We start from the raw sequence: 24974 nt of genomic DNA on the forward strand, positions 1-24974 counted from the left end.
TGAAAGGTCATCGAGTCCAGCCCCCTGCCTTCACTAGCAGGACCAAGTACTGATTTTGCCCCAGATCCCCAAGTGGCCCCCTCAAGGATTGAACTCACAACCCTGGGTTTAGCAGGCCAATGCTCAAACCACTGAGCTATCCCTCCCCCCCTAAGGGGGTTTCCATATCGAAGCAGTAAACTGCCTTTTTGCTGTGTGTGTACAGTGCCTATAACACAACAATTCCTTGACTGGGGCCCATTGGTCTAGTATAATAAATAATAAAGCTGCAAAATTGAATATCCAGTGGAAGCTGGTTCTGTTTAAAATTGGATAAGGGGAAAATGACACACCCAGGTTAGCAGAAAACCATTTTACAACAGTAGGTAATCCTAGTGCAGTGGTATAGTACATTTAAATTAAATTAAATTAATGGAGATATCCTATCTCCTAGAACTGGAAGGGACCTTGAAAGGTCATCAAGTCCAGCCCCCTGCCTTCACTAGCATGACCAAGTACTGATTTTTGCCCCAGATCCCTAAGTGGCCCCCTCAAGGATTGAACTCACAACCCTGGGTTTAGCAGGCCAATGCTCAAACCACTGAGCTATCCCTCCCCCCATGAATTCAAGCAAAGTAGACAGAGCCAGCTCTGAGGATCCTCAATTGCCCTTTTCATTATTATGTTTCTCATAGCACTCACAATGTCCCTGGCAAAGTCGCTGCCCACAAAACGTGCCTTCTTTAGGGGACAAAAATTGTGGGCAGAAGAGAACCCTCAAATCTGGCAGGTGCAAAATTACCTAAAATAGAACTGATTTCCCCCCCCACACCATTTCTTGCTGACTTGTTAGTTAACAGCACAACCCTAAATGAACCCCTTCATTTTTGTGTGGTTAGTTTTAACTCGTGGTATTCAACCATAAAACATAAAGTTCATGTTTCTTTCCTCCTTGTCTTTAATCTCTGTAACCGACAAGCTATGGTAATGCTTTCTACACCGAGAAATTCAAAATCTGTTGCTGAACGTATTATTCTGTACTGTACTATTGGGGATCAAATGTCAAAAAGCACAGAATCTCTGATTCTCTTCCTTTCTTCAAGGGAAGGTCCAGATTGTTTCATGTTGTGAATTATTAATAGAAAAACAGTTAATAGATTTTCCCTAGGATATATGCTACAAATGTCTGTCCATCTTGGGTACTTTTATGGCCCTGATTACCATGGTATCGGAGCACCTCATAATCTTTAATGTATATAGATCCTCATAACACCCTTGTGAAGTACTGTTATTCCCATTTTACAGATGGGGAACTGAGGCACAGAGAAGCTAAGTGACTTGCCTAAGGCCACACAGGAAGTATATGGCTGAGTGGGGAATTTAACCAAGTCTCCGAGATCCAAGATTAGGTTCCTAACCACTGAGCCATTTTCCCTTTCTTCCCTTGTTAACTTTAAATGTTGGCTTATGGGAAATAGTTTTTTCTTAGGTGCTTTTCAGCTTCATTGTCTGGGGCCTCGGGAGGAGCTTAGATAGCAGTATTGCTTTGACAGGGAGTTTCAAATTCAGTTACACTCAATAGCTATACTATTTTAGGAGACCGTTGCTTCCACAAGATGCATTAAATTATTTGGAAGGACTAAGTGAGCCTGAGGATCAAAATGCAGCAGGAATCTTCAAGAGCAAGTCTAAATAAACATTCTTCCTTTCTCCTGAAAGGATGTTCAACAGCTTTGTCAGCAGATGTTTCCATAAAATGTTAAATACTGTGCCTTCCAACTCTCCAAAATGATTGTAATCTAATTTAAGGACAAGGAAACCAGCTTGGGAGGGTATGTCAAAGAACAGCAATATGTGTCAGTGCCTTGGGGTATGTCTACATTGATGGAGACGAAAAAAGGTGTGTTAGTCACTTGAGGTATGTCTACACTGCGAAGTTGTCGGCAAAACTTTTGTCTTTACTGGTACTTAAAAAAGCCCCTCCAGGAAAGACAAACGTTTTGACAAGGCAAGCGGCAGCGTGAACGCGACTTTGTCGGCAGGAGTGCTCTCCTGCCAACAAAGCTAACAGCGCTCATGGGGCTGGAAGTATTTTGTTGGCCAAAGTGCTGACAAAATACCAACAGAGTGTTTACACACGCTGACTTTTAGTGACAAGTGTGTCAACACAGCCTTGTCGCTAAAAGCTGCGTAGTGTAGACAAGCCCTTAGATTAGCTGACCTGCTTTAGTTAGCTCTGGTTGAAATAGCAGTGAAAACACAGCAACTGGGCTCTTAACTTGGGTTAGCTGCTCAAATTCAATCCTAGGCTCCCCTATAAGGCTTTAACTTGAGCTGCTAACTCAAGTTGGTGTGCCTTCACTGCTATTTTTACCAGAGTTAGCTAGCCCGAGTTAAGTACACACCTTTTTTTTTTTTTTTCTGTATAGACATACCCTTAGGGAACTAATGATTCAGCTCCATAAAAATGAAGGGTAATTAGACTCTGTGAATTAGCACCTCATTGTTATTCAGGGAGTAATTAAGGTTACACATAACCCATTTAGGTTGTTTTAGCTGTGTAGAACTGCAGTGGGTGGTTTGATTTAGCTGAAGGGACCACAGGAGAGACTGTCTGGTGGTGATAGTTTGGCTATCCAGTCAAAGGTTAAGGAAGGAATCTATAAATTCCACAGCAGGGGCTTTTACTGATTTGAACTAAATTGTTTTTTCTACCTATTTAGGACTACAAAAACTGAGAGTAGACCAGCTCTTAATTCTGCTTTTCGGTTGGTGTCCGTTATATTATCCCTGAAGACCCAGCAGCGCAGATTCTCCCTTCTTGCCGTGGCTGGTGGTAGCCAAAGGCCAATTCAAACAGGGTCATGAGAATCCCCCATCTCTTATTTCTCATTACATCAAAAATGTCTCAAAACTTTGAAAATATTTCTGTGCCAGCTAAGCTTTGCTTCACAGATCCCCATTCTAAATCCATAAAAATGAGTTTCCTGTGCATCTTTCCATTCATCCCGGAAATGACATTCTTTAAGGGAAATTCAAGTTGTCTGTTTGCATTATTATTTATTATAACCATTTATTTCTATTGTGGTGGTGTGTAAGAGCTCAGTCATGGGTTGGGGGGGGGCCCTCCATTTTGCTAGGTGTTGTACAAACATAGAACAAAAAGACAGTCCCTTCCTGAAAGTTTAGAAGAAGAGCTTTGTGTAGCTTGAAAGCTTGTCTTTCACCAACAGAAAGAGATCATCTCACCCACCTTGTCTCTCTACAGTGTAAATAGGCTGGGAGTCTCCCAGGGCAGGTCTTCACTACCCGCCGGATCGGCGGGTAGAGATCGAGCTATCAGGGATCGATTTATCGTGTCTCGTCTTGACGCGGCTAAATCGATCCCCGAACACGCTCCCCGTCAACTCTGGAACTCCAGCTCGCGAGAGGTGGAAGCGGAGTCGACAATACTGGTGTAGGCAACACTTTGGAGTTGTGGCTCCAAAGGCTTCAGAGCCCGAGCTCCAGCCTGAGCCTCAACTTTGAGTGCTGTCTTCACCGCTGATTTTAGAGCGTTAGGCACGACGAGCCCTGCAGACCCATGTCTGTCAGGGCTGCCCTGTGTGATGTAGAAGCACCCACAGATCTGTGCCCGAGGTCACACAGAAGGTCAGTGGCAGAGTTGGGAATACAACCCCTACTGCTCCAGTCTCCCTGTTCTCTCACCTCCTTACCAGGCAACTACAACAATTAGCACCTTAATCTTAATCGGCATGCTTGTGCAGTCTGTTTTTCTTTCAGATGTTTGAGATGCCAAACCTGTGATAGTGTAAAGTACCATAAAGTATGATTAGATAAGGGGACCTTAACAAAGGAAAGGGCATGCAGAGAGCAAAGCTGTTGGAAATAACAGGAGACTCTCCAAAGGAAATACATCTACATAGGGCAGATTCCCCCATCCAGGAGGGGGTCACTGAGCAGAAACCCCCAGACAGCACCCACTGCTCCTCGAAGGTGTCTAGGGAGGCAGCGGACATGGCCCAGAGGAACTCTGACCGGATGTGTGATCGAAGGGAGGAGCGGAAATAGACCCCACAGTTGCAGAGCACCTCCCCATCCAGCATCCTTCTCTTGGTATAATAGATGGCCACCTTGGCCAGCGCCCAGAGGTGGTTGACGAAGAGGTCTCGCAACTTCATGGGGCATTCTGCCCTGGGGAGCAGTATTTCAGCCTCTTGACCTGTTTATTCCAGTGTGTGTTTTCTTCAAGAAAGAAGAGAAACTGTGTATGTTTCCTCCCTAAGACAGGCAGTATGAGCCAGTGGGAGAGGAGCTCAGAAGGCCTGGGGTCTATTCCTGTCTGTGACCTCAGGCAAGTTGCTTCACTTCAGTTTCCCCACCTGTGAAATGGCAAAAAGGATACTTACCTCCTTTATAAAGTGCTTTGATCTCTGTGGATGGAAAGCCATAAATAAAAACAAGGGTTTTATTATATTGTCTGCAGTTCTTGAGGTGCTTGGCAAAGAGATTTAAATATTGTATCCCCCTTCTTTACATATGGGGTAACGGAGGCACTGAAAAATTAGGTGAGCAAGATCACAGCTGGGAAAGAATCCTTGGTCTCCTGAATCCTCAGTCCCATGAACAGTCCATTAGAGATCATCCCATTTAAAGAGATAATTACTTGTTCACTTCCACCATAAGTATAGCTACCTCTTGGTTTATTTAAAAAACTGTAGCACTATAAATGATTGTTTTTGTACACCTGAGCTGTTTCAAGAAAAAATCCAGACTAATCTTTTTGTTGTTTTTCTTTGCCTTTGTAGCGTGCCTCTTCTAGTCACTGTGTGGTTTAAAGAAAACACCAGTCTAATCCTCTGTAGAAAGGTTTTTTTTTTAGTAGCTGAGAAACTTTGAATGTTTAAACACGTTATAAATTAGATTTTCATGACTGGCTCATTGAGGAGTTTAGAAACCAGGGTAAAGTAACTTCATAACAGAATCTTCTGGGGGAGGACGCAGTGAATTTCACATGATGTATAAAGATAGCAGAAGGTAGTTAGCTCTAAACAAAGATGACATTTTAATCTTCCACAGCTCCCAGATTTTCTTCCTTCCTTGATTGCCAAGGATTCTCATTAATTTGAACCTCTTTGTCCCTGTTCCTCCTTTGTCCTGGAAAAAGTCTCCTTCTGTTTCACTTCAGTAAGAACTTCTGAATGGAAAGAAAATAGTATATAGGGTTGGTTTTTTAAAAAGACTCCTATGTACGGTGCTGTATGCGCTGTTAAAGCCAGCTAGGAAGTGAAGTCAGTCAGAAACCTGTGTAGTGCTGTCAACGCCTCAGCAGAGAAGGTGGCCAGCAGGAAAGCTAGAGGCAGCCCTGTTTTCAAATAAAAGTGCACTGGATGGTACATGTGCATCCTCTGTGCTGCAGTCATTGAAAGGTGGGCATCTCCCCGTTTTCCCTCTCCACACAATATGTGTGTGTGAGACAGAGACAGACAGTGACAGTCAACTTAGAACTCACACTCCTATCTACAAATTGCTTGCTGTCATAACAAGTAACGCCTCTTGTTATGAGGGGAACCAGCTGGGAGGTATAATTCCCAGCTCAGGTAGATGTACATGTGCCAACTCTGGTAGAGCTAGTGCACTAAAAATTGCAGTTTGGCTGTGGCAGCAGGGGCGATGGACGGGATTGTACTCAGGGACTAGCCCAAGCTGCTGCCTGTGCTGACACAACCACGTTGCTATTTTTAACATGCTAGCTGGTAAGAGCTAGCATGTGTATGTCTACCTAAGGTGGGGATTATACTTCCCGGCTTCAGCGTAGACATACCCTATAGTGCAGGAAACTAAAGGGGGAGGAAATTATCTCTCAGCTTGTTCACGTTGTGCATTTGACAGTATTTTGTGTAGAGTCACTTCCACTGTTTCCCCTGTAGTCAGCCCATTTCCCCTGGTGTCTTTCACACGGGGGGAAAGGAGGGCATTGTAAAGCCAAAATCAGCAGGAGCATCTAGGGGCATGGGGTATCCCAGAAGCCGCTTTTAACTCATTTTAAAAGGGAATTTCAAGTCTGGATTTTAACTTGTCTCTGTCTTTTAATTTGAAATAGACTGTTGTTTCTTTTTATTTTATTTTAGTTAAAATTCCTTTGGTTCTTTTCCCCTCATTTGAGGAACAGCAAATGCAAAAACAAAATTCCCAGGGGTTTCTGCAGCAGTGGTTATGAACCCATGGCCAAGCTGGGTCTGGGTATTTTCCAATGGAGGATTCTTTCTCTGCCTGGATTCTTATGCTGGGTCCCTAGTGGGATGACACATTGTGCAGTCTCAGGGATTCCCACTTCCCAAGCTGGCAGAGACAAAGAGCCTGATTCTCCTCTCTCTACCACCAGTGTGAATCGGAGGCAACTCTCTAAGTCAATGGAGTTACAGCAATGTGAAACCAGCATAGGTGAGCAGAGAATCAGGCTCTAGATATGATACATGCCATCACATTTGTTCTCTAAGACAGAGATTTGGGGTCTGCTTGGTCCTAATTTTAGTCCCATGCTGGACCCAAGCCCACCCAATGTGAGATGTCGAGTCATTTTCTGACCAACCTGGACCTTTTCCCCCAGAACCCGAGTCAGCGCCGGCATCTCCTGCCTTTGTAATACATGGGGTTGGTGCTGGCAGTGGCCGCATGCCCTGTGGCTGCCATTCACTGCCCATGGTATGCTGTGTGTGCACGCTACGGAGTGAGGGGTGCTGCAGTGTAGTGAGGTGGGGGTGACCGGCAAGCTCAGGGCATGCAGATGCTGCTGCACTGATCTCGTGTGCAGGAGTGGAGCCGACCCTAGTCTGAGAGGATCTGGTGGTTTTTCCTGACCCAGGCCTGACACTTTTGTAGTCAGGTCCCTTCAGTTTCAGGTCGGGTTGTAGGGCTCTACAGAGGTTGCCTACTAACTGCTGTATTAGCACCCTCCTGCCAAGTCCCCTGTAGATTGCTTGAAAATGACGTTAGAAGAGGTTGTGCATTGTGGTCTTCTAGCTGGAATGTGAGAAGGAAAGGTTCAGTCCACAGCTGGGAAGCAAGATTAAAGGTCTATGCAGGGTGTAGGGAAAAATGAGAGCCCATGTCGGTTTTGACTGTGTTGTGAAGCGAGAGCTGGGGTGTGGAAGAGTGAATGCAGAAACAGAAGTACAAAAATCATGCTTTTGAATTCAGAGATTAGCTGTCAGGCTGGGGAAGGGAGTGTGAAACCCCACACTTGGCATCTGTACTAGGAAAATCATTTCACATCTTTGCAGCATGGGTGATTGTTTCTGGACACAAAGGAAATGTTTGTCCAGAACCCATGCCCATATGAGAAGTTTTCATCCCGCCTCTCTCAGCCTCATCGCGCCTGGAGTCACTTAACCAGCCTCTTTGCTTTCCCAGCACTGGTCCAACTTTGCACTCTCTTGAAAGAAAGGTAGAGTCCTCAGTGTTGTACTGATGTCATTTAGTTGTCATCAAGACTCTGTTCCCTGCCCCACTCACATGCTGGCCAGATGGTCCTGGGTTTGGGCAATAGCCTGAGCAGCAAGTTAGGAAGGCCAGGGTATGTGTCCGAACACAGAAGCGAAGAAAGCCTGCCAGTTCTTGCTCTCTTGGTAATAACCAGTTTGACTGTATAGAGTGATGTTGTTTTTCACTGTCATCATGACCATTTTAGCTTTGGCCTTGTAAATTATGAACCTACAGGATGAAGTCAGACAACCCCTTCCTGCTCCCTCTTTCACAGCTAACATCAAGGCTTGTATTTGCCATACACCATAGAAAACCCCACATCTACCACAAATTATCCTTCCTAATGTCAGGAAAGTAAGCTCCTACCTGGTTCGGCTGGGGTTTTTTCTTGGGAAGTCGCTTAATGGACAGCACATGGGACTGAGGCTCAGGAATAGAACACAGCTGGCTTGTTGGGTGACCTTGGGCAATTCAGGTCACCTCTCTGCCTCAGTTTCCCCATATGCAAAATTGGGATAATGATACTGACCTCCTTTGTAAAGCACTTTTTGATCTCTGAATTAAAAGAGCTAGGTATTATTATTATTATTATATATTATTATGTATTTATTTATTTATTAATTAAATGTCTTCCTCTGCTCTCCCCCCCTTTACTTTTTGGCTAGAGGAAAACTTTCTCTAATGAAATTTAAAAGCCAGAAACCTCATCGTTTATATGAATAACAGATTAATGCTTGGATGGGAAATCTATTAGGTGTGGAGAGAGACTGAGAGAGGAATTCCTTAACATGCAGATTTATTATGCTGGCCCTGTGTTCTCCAAATTGGCTGCCTGTAAAAGGGTGGATTGATTTTTAAGTTGGCCTGGCTGGTTTTTAACGCCTTTAACAGCATCGGATCTGGCTGCCACCATAGAGGAGACCTTTGCTTTAGTTTCTTCACAAAGGATTGTATTTGTCCTCTCAGGGCGTCCCGTCTTTAGGGGACCCACCATTGCACCATACATTGGCAGGCGGTCATGCTTTAGCTCAGATGGACCTATGGCATGAGACTTGAGCCCACTAAATAACGCAACCTTTTTTCCTTCTCTCCTTTCAAACACACATGGGGGGGGGGACTCTTCTTTTTCAAATGTATTCTTCATTGTGGTCACTCTTGGCCCTGATGTGTGGAATTTTTCCACTCTCCCCCTCAGTTTGTTTGTGGAGATTTTTGTTCTTAGTATTGCCTTTTATTTGACCTTACTGTCTTTACCATCATATGGCTCCCTGAGCTCCTTGGCAGGGAGTGCTTTATGCATAAAATTATTAGTATTATTAAGATCCACAAAACAGAAGCTCTGCCCTATAGGGGTCCTGTATTTGGAATACACTCAGAACCCGCTCTCTGGGCTGGTGGCAAAGGATGTATATTGCAGATATGAGACACTTAGTTGCTTAGCAACAGGCTCCTGAGATGGAGATTGGAAGGAGAGCTCTTGCTGTGCCACTTATATAGATCCTCCTCCAGCAACCTGTCTGGGGAGGCAAATTTAAGCATCAGCCATGCACAAGATGAGGCTACATTGTTTAGTGCAGATGTAATGTGCCACATTAATAGACTAGCAAAAAAGAAGGTTGTGGATAACCAGTATGATGGCAGTGGGAGACCTTTGTTAATAAACAGTACTAAGTATGTTAAAGGTGCCACAGGACCCTCTGTTGCTTTTTACAGATTCAGACTAACACGGCTACCCCTCTGATACTTTTCACCTTGGAAGCACTTTACAGATGTTAATCATCACAACATTTCAGGGAGGTGTGTCCTGCAACTGTTAGCCTCTGGGTCTGTAAAAAGCAGATAAGTATTTGGCACACACTAAGTCAGTGGCAGAAGCGGGATTAGAACCCGGGAGTTCTTGGCTCTTTTGCTCACATTATTGTAACATTGAGAGCCACTAGATGGCCCCATATTGTAGTTGGTCTTGATAATTTGGGTTATCTGCATGAGTAAGGAGTTAGCTCTTGGAGAAGTGCTTACTGTCAGCTGTGGTGCTGCAGTTTAGAAACTGATCATCTGTCTACTACGTCTGTTCTCCAGTCATCCTACCTGAATCTGTTCTGCCTTAACCTCTTTCTTTCTGACTGAATGATTCTTAATTGTAGTTGTTGCCTATGAGGCAAATAAAACATGATGGGCTTCCTCCATTGTGTGGGGCAGCTGGCCTCAGTGAGGCTTTGAAAGCTCCATGTTGTAACTCCTCACTCTCTCATTGTTAGGGAATTATTTCAGAAAGGATTAAAAAATAGATAGGGGCCTCCTTTCTGGTTGGGGGGCTGTAAGTGCAGATAGTAAAGCTACCACCACTTATGGGACTGAAAACAGAACAAAAGGAAAAACTAATTATTGAAATAGTGCAGGTTGAGGAGATGAAGGCAGTAGATTGCAAAGACCCCTGTTCAGCAGTCCTTGCTCAGACCAAGACCCTGCTATGAAAAGAGAGCAGCAGAGCAGAAGAAAAATGGCACAGTTCACACTGGTTTTGGTGAGACTGCAGGCAGGAGTGATTGATTGCACCTGCTCTACCGATGTCTTTCTCGACAGTCAGTTATTGCCTTGTCAGCGAAGTGTGCCTGAGGCCTTATTTTACATGCTTGGGTAAGTGAACCACATCATTTTAATTCTGCACATGTTCCTCCTTCCAGAGCTGCTTTTGTTGTTGTTCACTCTAGAGCCTTAATTGTTTACAGTTCTGCAGGGTATTTGCCTGTTGCTCTTTCCTTAATGTCTGGTAAGGCTGACCACTAAGAGCCCTAATTTTAGTCCTATCAAGAACATTAATGAAAATACCCATTAATTAGTTCTTGCCCATGTTGCGTGCTACAAACTGGCAGGACCTAGTATGCTAAGATGGGTGGGGCGTCTCTTGTTGATCCCACAGTAACGTGTCCTCCGCAAAGTACCACCCCCTGCCCTCTGCTTGCACACTCTCACTCACATAAAAAAAGGGGGAAGAGGGATGGAAATGAGAATGATGGTGGTGTTTTCAAAGGAGCCTAAGAGAGTTTGGCACCCAAATCCCATCAAATTTCAGTGGAAATCCTCCAGGCTTTGCTGTTCTCAGCTGAAATTCTTTCATGCTAAAACATGGAATTTCCCCATGTGAAATTCATTTCTGGCAAAGGAGGCACTAGGAATTAGAGAGGCATTACGCTGCCAAGATAGCACTGTTGTCGCTGCAGGATACCTCTGCTGTACAAAAGGATGTTGCTGATCTGTCCTGCTTCAAAGCCCGTTCTTGAGGCTGAGCTGCTTCATCTCCGGTTGGAGTCACATGCTGTGCAACTGACAATTGGAGTCAGAATAAATAAGTTGGATTTGGTGGTTCTCAGTTCCTCCCCGGACTGGGGATGAGAAAGGGAGTCTGGTGATACAGGTGTTTTGTGTTTGTTTGAATAGGGCTATACTTTGGTTGGAATGCTTTCCAAAACTCCCCATAATCCAGAGGTTCTCAAACTGGGGGTCGGGACCCCTCAGGGGGTTGTGAGGTTATTACATGGGGGGGGTCGCGAGCTATCAGCCTCCACCCCAAGCCCCACTTTGCATCCAGCATTTATACTGGTGTTAAATATATAAAAAAGGTGTGTTTAATTTATAAAGAGGAGTCACACTCAGAGGCTTGCTGTTTGAAAGGGGTCACCAGTACAAAAGTTTGAGAACCACCGCCGTAATCAAAGCTGTTGTGGATTATGTTCCTTGGTTTGTGTTGTGCAGGAGGTTAGTCTGGCGGATCATAAAAACCTTAAAATCCTATCCTCAGAATCTATGAATCCATAGAAACCAGTGTAGATTGACCTGATGTCCTCTAAAGATTTAGTGGAGATCATCACACTTACACATCTGAAGAAATTCCTAGACTTCAGTGGAAGTCCTTAATTTTACGTCTGTTCTGTGTCTGAAAGCTTGTAACGAGCATCCTCAGTGAGTGCATTGGATGGGCACGAAACATTTTAATTCTCTAATCAGACCATCATTTTAAGCAGACGTCAATGTCTATATGTTAAGCATCTATAAAGCACTTAAACAAAATTGAGGCTGAAAGCTATACGGGGCACCAGCTGGCGTGGTGTTAACAAGATGCAGTTGTGTTTTTGAGAGAGACTATCGTAAATCAGTGGAGATTTGAGATGAAGTGGATAGAAACAGCAACTCACTGCAGATTTGCCACATTAAAAAGAATAACCTTCATTGCCACTTTCTCTAAATTGTTGATCTTTTTTTTAAAATGGCTTTGCCCTTGTGTTCCCTGTTATTTTAATAAGAGTTGTAAAAGTAATATATGTGTAATTAGAATTTAATAAATGGTCTGTGTTATCAGATGCAGTACATAAACTGGTTTAAACGATGGTGTAACCTTTGCTTTGTGTTCATCATCTAATGTTGAGATAACAGCTGGAAGTTGAGAGACTGACATGCAATTTTAAAATTGCATAGTTTGAAATTGCTGCTGTCTGCAAACATGTGACAATCTATTAATGACCTTTATGCTTTCTGAATGAAATGTATTATAACATATAATACATTAAAATTGTTGACTATCCTGGTGTATTTCTCCCTTTTATCAATGATTGTTTGGGATATGAATGAATAACTCATTCTGACATGGCTATTAGGGTGTTTGGAATTGTCCTTTGGAACCACTTGGATATTTGGCAACATTTGGATGAAGATTATTTATTCTAGCAACCATTTATAGAGTTATTGCACTCAAATACATCCCATGCACCAATGCTCTATACATGGGAGAAAACAGCTGATGGCAGAGATGATGGCTTTAGACCTACAGCCAGCCTCTGTTTTAGTTGGAACCAATTCAGTGCTGTGCAGTAGAAAGGACAAGAGTAGGTATACAAACATTGGCCTCCATTTTTGCTAGGAGGAAGGGTGCAGCTAGAGCCGCATGTTCAATATAACACCATAGACACCATTCAATATAACATGAAAATATCTGTCAGTCTTTTCAGCAGATGGAATCACTCTCTGAAAACTCATTTTAGAACTGCAAAGTTTGGTCTTCAGTAACATACATGAAGTTTGGAAAGTATTCAGAGCACACAACACATCCCAAGAACAGGGTGATATTTATCCTGTCAGTCATTCCCATAGGATAAACTTTCTGGCCATGTCTTGTTTTGTTAGTACCTTTTATTCCTTATTTCTCACTGTTCTGGAAGGGAGCCCATCAAATAATAAAAGAGCAAAAAGTATTCTACTCTTATTAAATGCCATGACCACCACTGGCATGTTGACTGTTCTCCAGTGAAGCATTAGAACTTCATTCTGTGAGGTTCAGATCATATCGGAGAGTGAAGTGTTTTGGTCAGGTGCTTTTTGCCGATGGATTTCTTTATATATTTCTTATCAGTGGATCGATCTGAAAATAATTTCCCTGCTTTCCAGTCAAAAGAAATTACCAGAGGATAAATTGCTTAATACTTTTTACACACCTTGGGTAGCTGAACTGAAAACAGTTGCGGTGAAATCTTTGTTTTTAACATAATGCATTTGTTGTCATCGATTTCCATAAATAGTGCAACTTTTCCCTATGCTATAGTCCAGTGCCAAGGGCAGAGCAGGGATAGTAAAATTCCCTCTGGTGTTTTAGTTTGCAACTAAAATAGCTTTAATTGTCTGCAGAGTCATTCTCTCCTTATGTGGTGTGTTCTTAGGGGAATTATTATTTTTCATGGCTACATTTTAAAAGCACTATCACTGGGTAATACGTTTTAATTTTGAGTTTGGTTTTTCGCAGGATGAAGCTTTGAATTGTTAAACAAAACCATAGGCCATGATTTAAAAACAACCCAACCACCCACAAACAAACAGAAAACCCTCACATTATTCTCCTAAATCCATAGCTACGCACCTAATTAAGTGGCCTGATTTTTAAAAGTGTTGAGTATGTTTCAGCTTACATTGGAATCAATACCGTTAAGATGTCAATGGGAGATGATGGATGTTCTGCCCTTTTGAAGATCAGGTCATCAGGCCTAGATATGGATTTAGGAACCTACTTTAGGTATCCGCTTTTGAAAATTCAGCCACAGGTTGTAATAAAGTCTGCTTAGTTTGCAGTCATCTCAGCCAGACTTTCAGAATCCAGTTCATAAATGCATGGCCTCCATCTTTTAACAGGGCAAAAGAATTCCATTGACAAAGAGCTTTTTTTCATTTTGCCATTAGTTTTAAACGAATAGACAAATATGTTTACAAGTGCTGGGCTATAGTAGCAAACGTGCTGCAGGCATCTGTAACTCAGTAGCATCCTCCTGCTTTCTCTTTCCTGACTGGTATAAGCTGATCATTTGTGAGGATAGGAATGTCCAGCTGCCTGACCTGCTTGTGCCAAAAGAGTACCTGGCCCTCTCGTCCTTGGCCAGCTCAGGGCTAACCTCATGATTTTCTGGGCCCCGCGTGCTGACGCTGGAGCACTTGGGTTGTGAGCCGCCTCTGCAAGAAGAGAAGGGTGATGAATCTTCTCCCCTGACCCCTCCTCTCCCCCTGAATTTTAAGCAGTGAACTTCCTTTCCTTCCAGTCCTGCCGCTTCTAGGCGAGAGAAGGCTGGCTTGTGAGTCATGAAGTTACTGCCTGAGAATAATGCAGCCCCAAGCGGTCATTTGTATTACTTATTATTTCTTGTCTTCATGGTGCAAAAGTATAGGACTCCTGGGTTTGACTGCTGACCCTGAACAAGCCCTTTCACTTCTGTGGGCCTGGTTCCCTGCCTGTAAAATGAGAATAGCATATGGGCTCTCTGAGGCTTATTCTGTTGTTTGTAAAATACTGCGGGATCCCCTGCTGGAAGGTGCTATAGAGCACAAAATATTATTAATATACAGAAGGGAGGTGAATGGTGAGGGATAGAGGAGAGGAATGGATGGTAGCTCAGAGGTGATGATAATGGAATATATAGAGCATTTAGATTGCTGGTGCATGGTCAGTAGGGACAGAAAGTTACCATCTGATAATCAATGGCCTACATGATATGAATTGATGGCTTCTGTCCCGTTTTCAGTAGACAAGACCATAATCACAGTTGGCACCCTTGCTGTGCCTACCTTGTGGAATTGTCCTTCAAGGCTGCTGACCTGGCATTTTTCCACAAGGGCTGGATTCACGCAGAAATAAAATTCCACCTCCTCTCATCAGTGAGATCTCCAGGGAGCGCTCTTTTCACTTGATCATTACCTGTTAGGTTCACTCCCTCTGGGGCACCTGGCATTGGCCACTGTCGGTAGACAGGATACTGGGCTAGATGGACCTTTGGTTTGACCCAGTACGGCCGTTCTTATGTTCATTCTCAGAGTTCGTACGAAATGGCAGTGCAGCTGAAATGAGTTGAAGCAGGCACTGTCAACAAACGCAGGCTCCTCTGTGCATCCTTTATACGCCGCATAAACCAGGCAGGCTGATCTCATGGTGCTGGTTGAAAGCAGCACTGTCCCAAACATGCTTTTATTGTGGAAACTGAGCAGGTTGGCCTTGTGGTGCCTGGTGAATGAAGATCTCTTTCAGCACTCTATAGACTGTGAAAGCTGGGCAGACTGGTCTCACAGGATGCCTCATTTCATCTACCTGAAAATGGTGCCCTGGCTTCCCTTCAATCATTTAAGCTCCCTTGCTCTCTGACACACTTTCCACTGACAGTAATTCTGTGAGTGCTCGTCGGGCATTTACTGCCATCACTAGAGGAATTACTGATGGCTTAAAATGGGATCATTTCCTTTCTGATGGACAGCAAGCACCTGTGGGAGTTTTAATAGCTGTATGGTGTGCCTGTCAGTAGGTAGCAGGGAAGACGTGTGCAATTCCTCTCAGTGAGGCATTCACAGGCTCTGAAATCCTGCAGGGAATCAAAAGGAAGAAAAAAAATACACTCTTCCCCGCATTATGAGAAATTGTTTCCTGTATTGAGGGACCTGCAGAATGTGGCAGAAAACAACAGATTTTTCAGCCATCTCATCAGTAGCTGATTTTAGGAATGTTTGTGCCAAAATATGGGCAAAAACTCACATGTGCACACGTACACATGAGCAGAAGTTATACAACAAATACAAAAACAACAAGAAGTCTGGTGGCACCTTAAAGACTAACGGATTTATTTGGGCATAAGCTTTCGTGGGTAAAAACCTCACTTCTTCAGATGCATAGAGTGAAAGTTACAGATGCAGGCATTATATACTGACACATGGAGAGAAGGGAGTTACTTCGCAAGTGGAGAACCAGTGTTGACAGGGCCAATTCAATCAGGGTGGATGTAGTCCACTCCCAATAATAGATGAGGTGGTGTCAATTCCAGGAGAGGAAAAGCTGCTTCTGTAATGAGCCAGCCACTCCCAGTCCCTATTCAAACCCAGATTAATGGTGGTAAATTTGCAAATGAATTTTAGTTCTGCTGTTTCTCTTTGAAGTCTGTTTCTGAAGTTTTTTTGTTCAATGATAGTGACTTTTAAATCTGTAATAGAATGACCAGGGAGATTGAAGTGTTCACTTACTGGCTTATGTATGTTACCATTCTTGATGTCTGATTTGTGTCCATTTATTCTTTTGCGGAGGGACTGTCCGGTTTGGCCAATGTACATGGCAGAGGGGCATTGCTGGCACATGATGGCATATATAACATTAGTGGATGTGCAGGTGAATGAGCCCTTGATGGTGTGGCTGATGTGGTTGGGTCCTCTGATGGTGTCGCCAGAGTAGATATGGGGACAGAGTAGGCAACGAGGTTTGCTACAGGGATTGGTTCCTGGGTTGGTGTTTCTGTGGTGTGGTGTGTGGTTGCTGGTGAGTATTTGCTTCAGGTTGGGGGGTTGTCTGTAAGCGAGGACTGGCCTGCCTCCCAAGGTCTGTGAGAGTGAGGGATCATTTTCCAGGATAGGTTGTAGATCGTGGATAATGCGCTGGAGAGGTTTTAGCTGGGGGCTGTATGTGATGACCAGTGGTGTTCTGTTATTGTCCTTGTTGGGCCTGTCCTGTAGTAGGTGATTTCTGGGTACCCGTCTTGCTCTGTCAATCTGTTTCCTCACTTCCCCAGGTGGGTATTGTAGTTTTATGAATGCTTGATAAAATCCGTTAGTCTTTAAGGTGCCACCAGACTCCTTGTTGTTTTTGTAGATACAGACTAACACGGCTACCCCCTGATACTTGACAACAAATACAGTTGCTGCTGCAGAGATGGGTTTGATTTTTATCTTCCACAGAAGTTGCTGTATTTAAGAAAAAAAATTCTCCTAGTTTCAGGTACTTGGTAATGCTACAAGCTATGCTGCTTAGTCAGAGAAGAAGGGAGAAAACAAAAAAAGAAGCATTTGTGACAAATGCCAGTCACATGATTAATGAACTACTAATAGATACTCAAACACAAGGGTCAGGTGTGTGGTATAAGAATCGGAATAGAATAGGCCAGACCAAATCTTCAGATTAATTTGGAGACACTTGCACAAATTTAATAAATATTGTGAGTTCAGGCCAGTTATAAAGAAAAGTTTATTGAACCGCTATACTGAACTTCTTAACCTACATTATCTTGTATATGTTTTGCCTGGAAGGTACCATTATCATAGGGCAAAAAAACGCCTTCATAGCTGCTGTACCTTCCTGGCATATCTTCATTGTCAGCAGGAAATGGGTTAATTCTTGGAAAATGTAATAGGTATTGGCCATTTAAGGCCATAGGAGGTAGCTTGAGAGGCCAGTTACACTATTCCATGTGTCCAGGGCAGGCAGATGAAGCAAAAATAAACTAATAACTGAAATAGTCATTGGGAGAGAGGAAGATAGTCCTGGGGAATAGTCAATGGCCAGGAGGAGGGAGGTATAGGAAAATCCTGACCAAATTCCTTTAAGGACCCAGGATTAGGAGTCTTATAGAATGGGCTGGGCGAGTCCCCCCTCTCTCTTGTGTTTGGGGTTATTAGAACCACCTGGGCAGTGTGAAGAGAGTAATTGGTTGATGGGTGAGTAACTAAAAAGGAGGCCCCAATCCCCGTCAAGGGAGGGGGCTGCTAAGGCTGTCCCTACACTGTAAGGGCTACAGTGGCACAGTTGCAGCACTGCAGCTATATGCTGTAGACACTTGCTACAGCGACAGAAGAGGTTTTTCACACCCCACAAGGTAGCTAAATCGACCAAAGTTTTAGGCATAGACCAGGCCTGCGAGGGAGAACTCAGCCAGTGCACAGCCCCAGGCAGGAGCACTGTGAAACCCCTGAACCTGAGGGAAGAGTCGGAAGACCAGGGAGGCCACGGTCCCAGGAAGGATAACTGTGAACCCTACGCCTGAGGGGTGAGCGGAAAGGGGCATTTAGAGGAGCTGAATGCTATTTAGGCCCCAGGGGAGGGGCAATACGGTTTCCCAGACCTTGTCTGTGACTGAATTATTTCCAGGAGACTACAGTGGCATGCTAATCTGCTAGGGGGTGTGCTTGGAGACTGCATACATGCAGAAAACGCAACACATGGCTGCTTAGTAGAGTACATGACAGTTTGCTCTTCAGCTTCCCACTGGTAAATAGGAACCCAGTCTCTGGTAATAAATATAACTATTTTCATTATGCTGATTTCTATGGTTTTTAAGTTAAAGCATGCATCATAAACCTGCAAACCACTGGCAGCTTCAAATGGCTTAACCTTTCCAAGGTTGTCTATCAGGCAGTCCTCGTATTCTCGAGCCAGACATTTGACAGGGTCACAGCCAACGTCACCCACATAGAAAGTGAGACCTGAATTAGTCTGGACTATGTCATCTGGCAGGGTGGAATTGTAGTCTAGGGTTAAACAAGCAAGGATTTCACTTGCATTCATTTTAATTGATATTGATTGCATTGCCTGAATTGAGGGTCAAAGTGAGAGAGCCTTTTCAAATCTCCTTTATAGCTTTAGTTGCATTGAGTGAAAGGCCAAAGGTTTGAGTTACACTTTCAGTCAAGTTCACAGTAGGGAAGAAGAGAGTGCTGGATAGTAAAACAAACAAATGTGTGTTATATTAAAGGAAAGGTGAGATCTCCCCCCCCCCCCGCCCTGAACATTGCAGCCTGCGGCTGGGGAGTCCAACAGTCTGCCTCCCAAATTGTGCTGATGGGGTTTTGAGCTTTGTGAGTCTGAGGGCATGTCTACACTTACCATTTAAAGCAGAAAAAGTCCCTTTTTCTTGCAAAAACCGTGGGAGCATCTACACTTGCCAGTGACTTTTTGCGGTGAAACTTCTGAGTTTCACTGCAAAAAGAAAACCAGCTCCACGAGAGGCGTACAGCTCTTACCGGTGATGTGCAAGTGAAGACACGTTCTTCCTGTTTACACAGCTTTTAGCCTCCGGAGGATATCCCACAATGCCTAGGTGACCACTCTGGCCAGCAGCTCTGATGCCAGGTAAACAGACGTCCACTCCTCCCCCGTAAAGCCCAGGGAATTTTGAAACTCCCCTTCCTGTTTTCTTGGCAAGTGCTCACTTATCTGGCTAGGTACAATGCCTGCTCCACGGAGCAAACGATCCCCTGCTTGGAGCAATGCTGAGCTACTGGAGCTGATCAGTGTTTGGGGAGAGGAGGCTGTGCAGGGACCCAGGATGCCCCACGATCACCCCCCCCCCCACTCCCTTCCCACAAGACCCGTCGTCAAACTGGAGAGAGCTGCACTGTGGGGTAGCTGCCCTCAGTTCACTGCTCTCATCCGCGATGGAAGTGCTGCAAACTCCCTGACACCCGTGGAAGTACACAAACCGGCGCTTTTCTTTCACTGGTTCACTATCACCATTAAAACTGACTGCGCAAAAACTCTGCAAGTGTAGACATAGCCTGAGCCTTGCTCAATCAGCTTTTCGATGAGCTGATGCCATACCTAACTCCCTGCCTTGGTCCTCCTCCTCCTCACTGATTTCTCCACCCTTGCAGTCTGTCCGAAGCAGGGCTTTCAAAAATCTCTTCCTCTTTTACTGCTCTAAACATATTACTTCCATCTTCATTCCCTTCATTCATTTTATCTTTTATCACACCAAGCTTCAGCTCATTGTCCCCACCTTCAAGGCTCTACATAATCACACTCCAGGCTAAATCTCTGTTTTAGTTACCTCCTCCTCATACCTTACATTCCTCCCCCTTGCTCTGTCCTTATTACTCCCTTCATCTCCTCTCCCTGTTGGCTTCACATCATCTTTTATGTTGGCGGCTGTTCTTGGAACAATCTCTCCCGTCTTGTCTGCCAAGGGCCCTGCTTTCATATAGCCTCATGTAAATCTCCTTGCCAATATTTTCCATTTGAATGGATAGCTCCTATATTACTTTTATCCATCTGAAATGGATTGTAGGCTTCTCTTGGTAGAGACCTCATCTTCTATGCATTTGTAAAGTGCTCTGCACACTTAGAAAGCTCATAAATACTAAGTCATAACAATAATGAGTAACATGCAGTGTATATTGTAATACAGTGCTTAGTTTCCACAGAGATAGCAGCATTAGAAATACCTAAGAGAGAGAGTGATATAATTCATATCTGGGGACCAGTAGTTCTCCCAGCATTTTTCAAAAACAGACCTGACAGACTGGCTGACTAGTTGAGTGACAACCCTAACAGAAGGGCGTGTGGCGCTTAGGGCTGGTGACCAGTTCTTTGCTCCCTGGTCTGCCGGGCTGTGGGGACACTGTATAGACATAAATAGGCTCAGTTGTAGAAGGGAGCAGTTTTTCACATTTTTCTCAAGTAATCACTCTTCTTTGACCGATGGAGCCAGTGTTCCGTGTTCCCCAGCCAAAGCAATAGCTGCTGTAATGCAGAGCCTGGGAGGTGATGGTGGAGAGAGATCCTGCAGGCTCCTTTCCCTTTTGATAAATGTGTCTACATGATCTCTTAAGGAAGTAGTTCCCAAACTGTGGGTCTCAACCCCAAGTGGGGTCATGTCATCAGCAGGTGAGTCGCAATCCCAATTGAATAGACAACCCAAATTCAAACACATCCAGACCTGCTCTACAAAACGCCATGCACCATACGTATGAGGTCATGCAGCATGGAGGAGGCCATTTTGTAAAGCACGTATTTTTGTTGGAGGCCTGTGGAGGCACAGCATTTGATTCAGCCTGTAGCTGTGAGTCTAGTGATGTCATTATAGGGTCGTGGGAATCAATACTTCTCAAAATGGGGTTGTGCAGTCAAAAAGTTTGGGAACCGTTGTCTTAGGAACTGGGGGCGGGGGGCATTCTGATGATAATGGAATGTAATTAGCTATTGGCTTTGCTTTTTAATATTTGCAACCTCCTCCTATCTCTACCTCAGAGTTAGGTGAACCATGCAGGACTTTAACTTTGCCATGTATGAAAGCAAGGACTTTTCTACACTATAGAACCTTGGCCAGTATAGTTATGCTGGCAGCTTCCTTGTGTAGATGCAGTGAAAGCTGGCAGATGGAATTCTTCTGCCAGCGTAGCTTCATCACCTCCCCCCAAACAACATTAGCTATTATACCTCTAGGAAGGTGGGGTTGTTGTTTTTTTCACTCCTAGCCACCATAGCTATGCTGCCAAAACTTTGCAGTATAGGCCTGGCCCTAGTAATGTTAAATGCTGTTTGAAAGGTAAGAGCATTTCTATTTAGTTAAAACTAAGAATCATTCTGTCTTCTCTACCACAGCATGCTGGATGTTTTTCCTCTGAACTGTGTTGCTTCTATTTCTCCTCCGGCTCCCAGAGAGTCCTCTCATGTGATGGATATTTCTAGCCCCCGCCCTTCTTACACTCTCTGAAATCTCAAAGTGCAGGATAAACTAGGAGGATTAAGGGAAAGTTTGAGCCTGGGTTGAGCAAACATGCGGTGATAACTCTGGCCAGCGGAAAGCTGTGGATGTGAGTTTCAGAGCCAAGGACCTCTAGGGCTGATTGTTCTTTCCTGATCAAACAGAGAACACGTGTCAGCTGTGCCTAAATCTCCAGTGTGTTTGCCCTCCCACCCCCATTTAATTGTCATAAGGATATAATAAAATGGCATATACAGTGAAGCATTAGCCTATATATGTATGTAGATTTATATAGAATCTAAATCCCTCAGCACCCCTCACACACATTTACAGGAACAGAAATAGTAGTAAATAGGTTACTTCCTCCACCACCTCCACCCCCCCCCCCCAATGACCAGCAAAACTCACTCCCCGGCAGAACACCTCTCCTTCAGGTAGCCCTGAACCCCATCAAGACGTCTCTCTGCAACAGCCAGAGCAAATAGATGCGCCTTGCAGCATGACATGAAGGCCATGTGTGGGTAATGTTTTATCACCAGCTCCTTCTCATGGTGGCTGCAGTGTGGCACAAGGCGAGAGGTAACTTCTCAGGTGGGAATGTCCCGAGCTATTGAGGATCCATATTATGGATCCAAGCCAGCACCTGAAATTCAATCCAGAAGCCAATAGGCAGCCACTACAGACCATGGAACATTGGTATTGTGCGCTGCAGCCACCGAGAAGCACTGCTTACTAGCAGTAGAATGAAAGTGCATCTTTGCATAGAGTCCATTGTGGTGATCCATAAATTCATACTAAAAGTTGGAACCAGACAAGTTTCCAGTGGTTTTTGTTTCTAATATTTTACATGGCTATTTGAGCATCAGTTGACTAGCAGGGCAATGTAATTTCCAGTTATGTTACTTTCTGATTAGTTATCAGAGCTTAAAAAGTCATTTTCTGTCTTAGCAACATCTCAGCAAGTGAGAGGCTGTGACCTTCTCTAAGTGGCACCGCAAACTGTTGCTTTAGAGAGAGAGGTCTTCAAACTGAAAACCCCAGATAAGTTCCTAATTTTAGCATTTACAGAGAGCAACCATTTTCCTGGGGCTCTCTCCCTACTTACAGGTTTAGCAGGCAGTACCAGAGTCCATTTTGCTCTGCACTTCTAAGGGACATTGCTGATTCTTTACAACGTGCTCTTTAGTGGTGTGTGTGTGTGTGTGTGTGTGTGTGTGTGTTAAGGAGATGCTGCTAGCCCCTTAAACAACCTTATGCTAAACTATACAGTGATTTGGCTGTGTAACAATTGAGTGTCGACTTAGCTGAGGATAGAAAATTAGTTGTCCCACTGGTCCCCTCCACCCACTTTTTGTTGTTGTTATGAACCAGATTCAAACTCATATGTTTATGCATCTCACTAGAATGTCAGTGCATCATCTAACTGCAGAAGGAAAGAAAACTGTAAGTGGTGAATGATTTGAAATGGAAACAGCAGGATGCATACTTAGAAGCCCAATCTGCAAATTAAAAGAGGGAAAAAATATTATAGAGCAGCCAGCAGGGCATTTTGTCCCAATTCCCAGTGCATCCTTTGGTGTGGTGCTTTGGGTTTCAACACATAGGAGGCTGATGTAACTCTTGCTGCATTGAAGGTGTGTATAGGCCAAAATGAATGGATGCGCTATTGTGAACTCCTTTCACACAGGATATGAATGTTGATGAAGTGATTGTGACTGAGTCAGAACAAGGGGTGGCTGAGGATTTAAAAAGAAGCAAAGTTTAACTGTCTGAAGTTGACAAGTCATGATTAGTAGAGGTTTTAATGCATCTGCTAATCTCATTCAGTTAGCTCATATGAAAAATTAATAGGGATGGTGAGTCTGCAAAGCATTTGAGAGAGTTTAGTCTTTGACGCTTGGGTGGTTTCACAAAAGGTGACTTTGTTTTATTACACACCATACATGTTTTACCTTCAAAGTATGCATTCTGGCTCTGATTCAGGAGGGCACTTACGCACTTGCTTAACTTGAACCACACATTTAAATCCCTTTGACTTTAGCATCCCTATTCAGGAAAGCACATATGCATTTGGCAAACTTCTTTCCCCAGCAAGGGTGCTTTTCTGAATCAGGGCCTCTATGCCTTATTCAATTCAAAGGTTAATATGTCACTGGCTGTGATACAGAACCGTTAGCGCCGAGCAAACCTTACAGAGCTTGCTTCTGAGATGTTTGGGTGCTTATGAATGAAGTGTGGCTTTTGAATTACTCAGAAGGGAACCCGTTGTCATAACTAGTTCTCTGAAGTTGTTTCCCACATAGCCTGGAGAAAATTCATCCACTTGAATGTAATATTTGTTTGTATTGCATAGGAATAGATTGCTCATTTTCAGCTTCTCTCTTAAAAGAAAGTCCTATTTTATTTTTTTATTTGACATTTAGATTGCTTTAGAACCTAAGGGCAGGTTGGACCCCATTGTGCTAGGTGCTGTGCAAACATGTAGTAAATTCTAGTCCTTACCGCAAAGAGCTTAAAGGTTTTACTTTTTATTTTTTTCCTCTCCACAGAAGGACATGTCATTAAAGCCTCAGGAGCGAAAGGAAAAGTGGGAGAGGCATCCAGGAAAGAAACCACGAGAATCTGAAAACTACGTGTCCGCAGAGCCCAGTGAAAATGGCCATAATAATGATGCCGGGAGCTCTGAGAGAGAGACTGAACGAGGCAAAGAGAGGGTGAAGAAGAAACACCCCTTGAAGATATCCAAGCAGGTAGGGGAATTCTTTTGCCTCTGAAGTGACTGTGTCCTAGTATAGGCTGTTGTCTTCTTTCTCCTGGGTGGAAGCTGTTAATGCATCTGTTTAAAAATCTCCTGGCTAATTGTACTAGGCGCTGTAATGTCTCCTGTGTGGATTCTAGTCAAGTGAGTAGACATGAGTGGTAGGAAATTCCATTGGTTAAAATGAAAAACCAAGTGCACCGTGAGAGAGGCAAACTACCCTGTAGTTCTGCATCTCCAGCAAAGTGTGGTAACTCGCACAGTAAGTGACACAAACGCAGTGTGCATGTTAGGCTGTCATCCAGTCATCTCCATTGGTGTGATCCAACTGTCATCTCCACTGGTGCCTAGGATTGGGGAATGCAGGGCTGTTAATGCATATCTGGGGCTTGGCAAACGTGACACCAACGTGCACATCATGAATCAAGTTCCTCTGCATCCTGCCAAACAGTGAATTAAGACTGAGGGGAGCATTATAGGAGTTAAGAAATGAAAATAGAGACAGAAGAAAGGGTTTGTCCCTTCCTTCCCATGCCGCATACACCTTCCTTGTGCATTTGAAACCAGGCGATGCATTAATACGCTCTAGTAGTGGTGGTCTAGCTGTCATAGGCCTGGTCTACACTAGGACTTTAATTCGGATTTAGCTGCCTTAATCCGAATTAACCCTTCACCCGTCCACACTACAGAGCCAGTTAATTCGAATTAAAGGGCCCTTTAAATCGATTTCTGTACTCCACCTCGACGAACGGAGTAGAGCCTAAATCGATTTTGTTAATTCGAATTAGGGTTAGTGTGGACGCACACCACCGAATTACTGTGTTTAAGTTAATGGGGTAGTGTGGCCGCACACCACCGAATTAATGTGGCTTAAAACCGAATTAAGGTGCTTAGTGTGGCCGCGCACAATCGAATTTATACAACCTGTTTCCCAAATTCGAATTATCTAAATTCGGATTAATCCTGTAGTGTAGACATACCCATAGTCACCT

At 44.0% G+C, this 24974-nt stretch overlaps 1 protein-coding gene across 9 annotated transcripts in view; it reads left to right on the forward strand.

Annotated features, from left to right (window-relative positions):
* Positions 1-24974, forward strand: part of FBRSL1 (fibrosin like 1) — a 714791-nt gene that overhangs the window by 178670 nt on the left and 511147 nt on the right. For all 9 annotated transcript variants that reach the window (XM_024218289.2, XM_024218285.2, XM_024218290.2 and 6 more), the window contains exon 2: positions 23774-23974. In XM_024218289.2, coding sequence (XP_024074057.2) covers positions 23774-23974 — 201 coding nt within the window. The remainder of the gene's footprint in view (positions 1-23773; positions 23975-24974) is intronic.

The sequence above is a fragment of the Terrapene carolina genome, unplaced genomic scaffold (assembly GCF_002925995.2).
Source record: "Terrapene carolina triunguis isolate 2854851 unplaced genomic scaffold, T_m_triunguis-2.0 Scaffold234, whole genome shotgun sequence".
NCBI lineage: Eukaryota > Metazoa > Chordata > Testudines > Emydidae > Terrapene > Terrapene triunguis.